General features: G+C 58.1%; 1 protein-coding gene across 1 annotated transcript; it reads right to left on the reverse strand.

Moving 5' to 3' along the window:
- Positions 1-330: 330 nt before the first annotated feature.
- On the reverse strand, positions 331-5599 carry LOC104350356 (osteoclast-associated immunoglobulin-like receptor). The gene is made up of 10 exons (XM_086474940.1): positions 5327-5599; positions 5201-5236; positions 4744-5013; positions 4217-4495; positions 3449-3548; positions 2732-2809; positions 2074-2192; positions 1116-1175; positions 907-1032; positions 331-413 (listed from the first exon to the last, which is right to left on the reverse strand). The coding sequence occupies exons 1-10, from the start codon at positions 5355-5357 to the stop codon at positions 331-333; spliced, it is 1182 nt and encodes a 393-aa protein (XP_086331066.1). The 5' UTR covers positions 5358-5599.
- Positions 5600-8533: the final 2934 nt, after the last annotated feature.

Raw genomic sequence — 8533 nt, forward strand, 5'->3', positions numbered from 1 at the left:
GCACCAGCAATGTGTCTTGGAGCAGTGCTGCCTTGGGAGCCACTGTCACACCCGTTCTAGGCTTCTCATGGAAATGTAGCATTTTGACTCTTTGTTATCAAATATTTAGGGTCACATTTGACCTGCTCTTGAAACGTCTGCTGCTTGCTCTTCACGCAGGACTCTCAACTAGTCCATGTATTTGTTCTGTCAATGCTTGGGTTTGATTTAGGCAGCTCTCCCTCTCCTTTTTTATGCTCTTTCATCTCCTGAAGCACTGCAGTGTGGCCAGCTGTGGAGAGAGGGGGAGTGGAAAGGAACAGCCGTGTCCCTGGGTCCCACAGTCACTCCTCAAGTCACCCTTGATCCGCAGTAAATGGTCCTGAAGTTGGTCTCTTCCGTTGAGGGGAAGTCTCTTTCTGGGCCGCTGTGTGCTGGGGGAGAAGAGGAGCCCTGGGACCTTCAGCTGTGAGACTCTCTGTGTGAACAGTGCTGAGACCTCTCCCGGTGTGATCTGGAACGGAACGGCTCCCTTGCACAGGACATGGTAATTGAGCTTGTAAGGAAACACCTTATGAAAGCACCCTGTTCCCGTCTGCTCCATTCCCTCGTGCTGTGTCATTCCTCCTGTTGGGGAAGCGACTAAGCGCCGTCCCTGGGTGCTGGGAGAGGAGTTGCTACCCAGGTGTCAGACATGAAACTTGCGTGAAGGATGGAGAGCCTTGTCTCTCACAGGGCTGCCCTGGAGAGCGGAGGTGGTGGTGAGCTCAGAAGATCCCTGCTGAAGGGGAAGAGGAGCCGTGAGCCGAGCCAGGGCTGGCCCGCAAGACTGGGTACCACCAGCACCATCATCTCCTGCTCTGCTGTTGGGTGGGATCAAGCCCTGCTCTGCCTGGGCACCAGCTGTGCCCGTGGGTACCGCCGTACCCGGGCTCTCCTGACCTCCCTCTAAGAGAGCAGACACAAACTGGACAGAACTGCCAAGGTGCTCCCCCTTGGCTGTGGGGTCTGGCTGCACGGCTGGACCCCCGCTCTGCTGGGCCTGAGCTCTGTCTGCGCGGGGAGCAGCGGTCAGGAGGACGAGCCCGGCTGGACGGGGGATGGGAGGTGTGGGGGTCTCTGTCGCACACACTTACCTGCTGTCTTGAGCATCAGCCCCTCGGGCTGACTCAGCTGTTTGGGTACGAAGCTTCTGGCTTCATCCGGGTGAGAGAGTTACAGGGTTTGTAGGTGGTCAAGGGCTATTTACTGTTAAAACTTATAACCTTCTTGTTTCCTTTAAAACCAAACCCAAAGCATTGTGTGTCTGTGTGTGGATGGGTGTTTGTGGAGGAACCACAATGCCATTTCCCCTACCGTTGGTGTGTCGCTGTTTTAATGTGGTGGTTTCTGTGGCTGTGGAGGTGGCAGGCTCTGGTCCCAGGGCGATGTGTCCTCTGTAAGCAGAAGTTGTCTCTGGTCCCAGCAGCAAAGCCAGGAGAAGGAAGGTTTGCTGCACCCCTGGCCTTGGCAGTTCCTCCATCTCCACAGGGCACCGATTGGGAGTCCCCCCTCAGGGAGCATCAAGGGCAGCTGTGACCAAGGCAAAAGCACCAAAGTTTTTCATCCTTCCCCTGTTGCCTCACCAAAGCCCTCACAGGCGTGTCTGCTGCCGTGTCATTAAGAGGCCAGAGAGGACAACGGGGTTGAGTCTGGCCTATAGCTTCCTCTCTGGGGTTCTTTCTGAGAGATGTGGCTGCAGCCAAAATTTCTAAGTCAGTGAGGGATTTTTAAAATCAAATGGTTTTTTTGAGCGGAGGCCCCCAAGCCTGTGCTCCCATCGTTGCTGCCCCTGCTGCTGGAGATGGTGTTGGCATCAGCTGGGGCCACGGGAGATGTCCCACCACATGCTCCAGCCTCAGGCACGGGGTGTCTTCTGGGGTGGCTGGTCCACAGGTGACTCCGGGTGCATGGGAGCAGCTGGAGCCTCTTGGAGGGTGTTTCTCCCTCCTCGTGGAAATGGGCAGCACCATGACGGTGCAAGGCCAAGGTCTCCATTGCCATGAGAGCAGCCAGCATGGAGCTCAGCGAGGAGGGTGGTCATGCCCCCCTCACCGGAGCACAGCCGCCTGCCTCTGCCTTCCGTGATCTCCATGTCGATCACAAGCACTTTGAGAAAAGAAAGAAACCCCCCAAATTGTCTAGGAGGGTTGAGGGCTTGGGGAAGCTGCTGCCTGAGAGGCAAATTCGGGGGTGTGAGTGCAATGAGGGGCATTGGAGGAGGGAGCCGTGAGGGGGATGTGACTTGGCCACTTCTGCTCCTCCGTTCCTCACTCCTTAACCTCTGGGATGGGACCCTTGGGTGCAGAGGGGAGGGGCAGACCCGAGGGCTGCACCCTGGCTCCCTCCCTCCAATCCACCCCTTCACTCTGGGGCCTGAGGCTCACTTGTCCTTGGAGGGAGGAAAGGGGGGGGTGGTGTGTGTTTTGGAAGGAGCGTGATTATGATAACAAAAGCTTTTTTGCACTTTCATTCATTTTGCACTCGTTTTTAATTTTTTTCCCGCATTTTTGATATTCGCGCCTCCTCTTTCTGTTTTCATAAGAAAAATACTTTTGTTGTAGCCAGTGAAGCTATTCCAGAACTTTGTGTCCTGAGTGTACAGAGGTTTCAAGATCCTATATATATAAATTTATATCTGTATAAAAGTAAATTTATATATATAGATCATGGTGTGATGTGTTTCGTCAGTGTTTTAAAACAATAAACGAACGTGAGCGCTGGAAGGCTGTGCAGCTGAGACTGGTTATTCAGCCCTGCCGCCTCCTCGGGGGGAAGGCGCTTGTCCCTGCTGGGGGCAGGAGGAGACAGACACGGACACACCGGGGCCGGGGGGGGGGGGGGGTGGGGGGGGTGGGTGGACGGCTGTGCCCTGAGGCCCAGCCCCACATCCCCACCCCTTCCATAGGGCCCCACCCGAGAGCCCCGCCCCTTCCATAGGGCCCCACCCCAGAGCCCCACCCCTTCTGCAGGGCCCCACCCCAGAGCCCCGCCCCTTCCATAAGGCCCCACCTCAGAGCCACACCCCTTCCATAGGGCCCCAGCCCAGAGCCCCGCCCCTTCTGTAGGACCCCAGCCCAGAGCCCCGCCCCTTCTGTAGGACCCCACCCCAGCCCAGAGCCCTGCCCCCTCCTAGGGCCACGCCCCCAGCCCAGAGCCCCGCCCCCTGCCATGGAGGTCCCCCCAGCAGCCAGGGCCGAAGCCCACCCTCAACCTGCCCCTCCCGCAGTGACTCCCGGAGGCAGCCGGACGGGGGTGGGACGGTTTATTTGTCCCAGCTGTGAGGCGCTGGAGGGGAACCCCAGTGTTCCCTGACTGGTCCCAGTCCCGGGGAGCTCCGTGCGCAGGGAGCTGGCTCCGGCGGGGGCAGCATGGCTGACTGTCCCCCGAGGCGGCGGGGAGCTGCGCCCCAGCCTAGCGGGGCCCCGGCCTGCGCCGGCAGCTGTACACGGCCTCGGCCACGATCAGCGCCAGCAGGAGCAGGACCCCGGCCCCCAGGGCCAGGCGCACCACGTTGCTCCAGGTGTAATCTGCGAGGGACAGGAAGGGACAGTCACTGGGGACCCCTGGGATGAGCCCCCCCGGGAGCTCCCAGACCAAAGGAATCCCATGGGGACAACAGGGGACCCATGGGGACAGAAGGGATACACCGTGGTGCACCTGGGGCAGAGACATGTGGGTGCTGAGGAGCTCCTGGGAGAAAGAGGGATAAAGGGGAGTTCATGGGGAGCAAAGGGAGCCTCAAGGGCTCCTGTCGGCTCTACCTCCCACATCCCTGCCCCCTGGGACACCCCCTTCCCACAGTCTCTGACCTGTCACCCCACCCAGTGGCACCAAAGATGGGGAGGAGGACAGGAATATGGAGCTGGCCATCACCTGCCGCTACTGCCAGCCTGACGGTGTGACTGGGCTGCGATGAGAGGTCCAACTGTCCCTGGGGCTGGTAGGTGCAGGCGTAGGTGTCCCCTGGCCCTTGCCCACCAACTAGCAACCCTGTGTCTATAGGGTCTGTAGGTCATCTGTAGGGCCTCTGAGGAGCTGGCAAGGCTCAACCACATCTGAAGGAAGCTGTAATCCTCTGCTTGGACCCCTGTTACAGCTGCTTTCTTCCCCCATATCCTCTTTTCTAGTTCCCCCGAGATGTGGCAGATGCCAGAGAGGAAGAAAAGAGTAGGATGTGGCTGGGGGGATGTCTCACCTCTCACCACCAAATCCAGGGTCTTGCTGACAGCAGACCATTCCAACGAAACAACCTTGGAGAAACACTGGCAGCTGTAGCGGCCCCCATTGCCTTTATGCACATGGGAGATGTTGAAGTCTTCTTTGTTTGAGAGTAAGTTGGCTTTGACCTGGCCCTCCAGGTACAGGAAACAGCCAGCACTGGAGTGTTCGATGGTGCAACGGAAAGTCACGTGAGCTCCTGCAGCCACCTCAGGCCCAGGCAGGACAGAGAATTCAGGTGTGGGGAGACGGAACTCTGTGGGGAGAGGAGAGGGCGTGAGAAGTCGTGCAGGGCTTTGGCAGGGTGCCGGCAGCCACTGGGACCTCCATGACTCCACCACCTGGCTCAGGCAGGGGTGAAGATAGTCCCCACCTCTCCAGGCCAGGGAAGAAGAGGAAAAGCCCTGCCCGTCACATGGATGGGGAAGCCAAGTTGCTACGTGCATCCTCATCTGCCCATGTGGCATCTGACCCCGTGTGAAGGGGTAACAGCACTTCCCTCACCGTGCACCGTGACCTCCAGGGTTTCACTGCGAGCCAGCACAGTGTCTCCATCCGTGTAATGGCAGCTGTAGGGACCTGTGTCCTCTTTGGTGGCATTAGAGATGGAGAACTCGGCCCTGCTGCCACGAAGCTTCAGGGTACGGAACAAGTGGCCCTTCTTGTACAGCACAAAGTTCCCATTGTCACACTGGCAACTGCAGCAGATGGTGGTGGAGCCTCCCGGTGCGATCACCCCAGGTGGCTTCAGGAAGATGGAGACCGTGAGGGCACCTGCGCAGGCAGAGAGATGCAGACAGGGAGGAGTCCCCAGCCCCCGGCTGCCCTGTGGTGAGCCTGGAGCTGGCTCCAGGCCCCATCTCCACACAAGGGCGAGTTTTGTTCTGCAGGACTGGGGAAGAGATGGGTGGGGGACCAGATATGTGTCCAAACTCCCCATCTACCTCCTCATGATACTCACTTGGTGTAGCCTTGCTCTGTGCCACCAGCCAAGTACCTGCAAGAGAAACAGCCACGTAACATCTCTGTGGAGTCTCTGGGTGCCTCATGTCACCCTCTGGGAGCCCGCACAGCCTCTGGCACTCACCAAAGGCTAGCACATGGGTCACGGGCAGCATCACGTCCTTCTTGGCACCCTCCGTACTCGGCTCAAGCAGGGCTTCTTCGGAGGAAGGCTTTGGCCGGAGGCGCTGAGCAGCTGGGTGGCTTCTTTTGGGTCCTGATATGCCCTCGTTGCCACAAGCCACTTTCTGTCCCACGGCTTGGGTTTCCACAGACACAATTGCAGGGCCAGGATGGTTGAACTGGAACCAGAACGTCCCAGTCACCTGCCCAGGGCTGGGTACCCGTCACGACGTGGTCTCAGGATCCCACGGACCTTAGGAGAGAAGCTATTGGGGCTTTTTGTTTCTCTTCCTTTGCTCTGGTCACTTGATGGGGAAATGGCTTCCTCTCAGCTCTTGTGAAATAGGGTAATGTTTTGCAACTGGGGCGGGGAAAAGAGGCAGCGCAGGACTTTGTGAATCTCAGTGAGAAAGCTCCAACAAGTGGCTTCATAAAACAGCTGTTTTAATAAGACAGAATAAAAAGGGGACTATAGATAGCAGGAGGCAGGGCACCCTGCTTTCCTGCAGCTTTGGCGGACCCTGGATAGATTTTCCCACGGCATGCTGTGCACATCCCGTCTGTGGAGGTGTGCCCAGCATCTGAAGTGGCGTAAGGTTTACTTGTGATCAATAGTCCTCTTTTTTATTCTATGCCATTAAAACAGACATTTTATTACTCCATTTGTTGTCAGGCCTTTCTCACCGAGGCCCAGGAAGACCTCTGCACCGTGTCATGCCCCCTCACCGTGCCCAGAAACCCTGGATGGTGCCCCCCGCTGCAGTGCAGACCCAGTGGTGGAGGGGGAAAGGACACTGGGTCCAGCCGTAGGCTACGTCCCAGCTGTGCTCTTCCCCTTGGCTGTGGGGCAGGTTTGGTGGCTCCACAGAGTGGAATAAGAGGGAAGTCACTTGGCTTCCCTTTTGGCCTCCTCAGGGGCTGTTTTGTCCCACTGACATATAGTGGCCTTCATTGGAGGAGGGACAGCAGTATTTCCTACCTGGAGGTCTGGATCCACCCCACAGGGCTGGCCCCATTCCTCATCCACCCAGGCCTTCCCAGTCCTACGCTGGAGCAACAGCAAGGTCCTTACTCCAAGTAACTGCTCCCTTCCACCACACCCGGAGCCTGGCCTCCAGCCTCCTCAGCTGCCATCTAGTCCGGGTTGGCCAGTGGCGTTGGCAGAGCTCCTTTTGGCAATAATGAAGGGTTAATTAAACAGGGAAAGTTGCTTGCACCTTCGGGTGATGTGGGAGTGAGGAGAGCAGGGAAAGGATGGTTTGTGGGCCTGGAGCTGTGTAGGACAGGCAGCAGCTTGTCCCGGGATCCCACACGGCTGAAGGCTGCAGCATCTGTAGCTCCCTGCTCTCCCGCAAGCTGCAGGCAGGCACGTCCTGCCCTCCCCTGACAGTGCCACAACTGGCCCCAGCAGGAACAAAACCGCAGTGCTCGGGGCTCGGCAGATTGTGGTTATATGGCTGTAATACAGGAGGAGAAGGCAAAGTGGCCACTGGACTTGGACCATGTGGTCCCCCCTAGACACTCTCTAGCCTTTTGTTTCTTTCCCCTTCAGCCCTTTTGGTCTCCCTTGGAGATATCATGGGGTAGGAGAAGTTTTGCAGCAGGGTACCCTGTGGCCGCCTTCTTTCCTGGGGCACCTCTTCTGGCCTCATCTCCTGTCTAACCCCGCTTTGCCTCCCCCAGGCTTGACCAATTCTTGGCATCTCCTTGGGCTCCTTCCCTTCAGACCCATTCATCTCAACGGCCTCCACTGTCCTCACTGGACTGAGGGACACCAAACCGCTTTGGCCTCACCAGCGCCCGGTGCAGAACAGAGCCCCTGGCTCACCCTGCTGGCTCTGGCCTGGCTGACACGGTCCAGGACATGGCATTGGTGGCATTGCCATGGGGACCATCCATGGGCCCTTCTCTGCAGAGCCTTGTCTCACATCCCCCAGCTGGAGACCCACCTCTGGGTGCAGGCCCAGGGCATGGCACCCTGGAGAGCTTTGCCCTCCGTCACCACCGTTAGGGGTTGCTGCATCCAGCAGCCTGAGCGAGCCGAGGCTGCCGCAGCTCCACGCCCCAGGCCCAGCCAGCTGTGCAGCCAACAGCTGTTTCGGGCAGGCGGGCGCGCAGAGCACTCAAACAGCACCAACAGCCTCATCCTGCTCCCCGCTCTGGCTGGTCAGGATGGACCCCTTATCGTACCCCTTGAGGCCAATGTGAGCTTCAATATAAAAAGCTTTAACAAACGATGCATTGGCCAGACTCCTACCACCATCGGCAGTTCTACAGGGAGTCTGAAAAGATGCGGCACGATCTAATTCCTTACACACGCTTGCACCAGCACCGAAGCACCAATCCTGCAAGCGTGGGTTCACCCCCCAGCACCAGCTCTGCTGGCCAAAGGTGGCCCCTCATCGATTGCATTGCATCATGAGGAGGCTGCTGCACTTCTTACCTCATCAACAGGGAAATTTCACTCCCTGACAGGAGTCAATGTCCCTGGCACTCCTGCTCCCAGACACTTTAACCCTTTCTGCAGCTGGACATTCTCACCTGCCAGGCCAGATCATTCCTTGGTCACAAGTGACCATTGCTGAGCAGTTACATCTTCACCTGCCATAGTTCGTCTGTGTCCGTGTGCCTGCAGATGAGCTTCTCATCACACAACCTAGCCATCGCCAGTTCTAGGGGCCACTGGACTCCAGTGGGGCAGCTGGCTCCATCCTTCTGGTGCAGCAGCAGGCATGTGGCCCACTGTCCACCTGGCTGGGTGGTGGGTCCTGGCACTGTCGGGGACCCCCATCCCCACCCATGCAGAGGAGGAACATCACAGCACTGGCACGTGTAGCAGATGCTCATGGCTGTCCCCAGTCCCACCACAGCTCTGAGGCTCTTGAGGATGAAGAGCTTGGGAGAGTGTAAATCTGGATGGAGAGGGTGTGAAGCCATGAAGCACTGACCTGCACACCTCAGCTCTGTGCCCAGTTGAGTCCACAACACAGATCCTTGCTGGCCCCATACCTCACCAGGCCTCCTGTCCCTGACTGCCCCTGGGCTCAGGGACCCTGAAGGACAGGGACAGCCCATGTCCTTTGTTCCCCAGTGCCTATGTCCCTGGAGATGTCTTTCTCAGAGCCCTCCAGGTCCTTGTATCCTCCCGTTCCTCCTGTCCCCACACAAT

The sequence above is a fragment of the Leptosomus discolor genome, chromosome 17 (genome assembly GCF_034619465.1).
Source record: "Leptosomus discolor isolate bLepDis1 chromosome 17, bLepDis1.hap2, whole genome shotgun sequence".
Lineage (NCBI taxonomy): Eukaryota > Metazoa > Chordata > Aves > Leptosomiformes > Leptosomidae > Leptosomus > Leptosomus discolor.

Coding starts and splice junctions, on each gene's coding strand:
- LOC104350356 (XM_086474940.1), bottom strand. CDS start 5,357: ATGCTGCCCGTGACCCATGTGCTAGCCTTTG. Junction 5,237..5,326: donor GACCCATGTGCTAGCCTTTG/GTGAGTGCCAGA, acceptor TTTCTCTTGCAG/GTACTTGGCTGGTGGCACAG. Junction 1,176..2,073: donor AGGCAGGCGGCTGTGCTCCG/GTGAGGGGGGCA, acceptor ACCCGGATGAAG/CCAGAAGCTTCGTACCCAAA.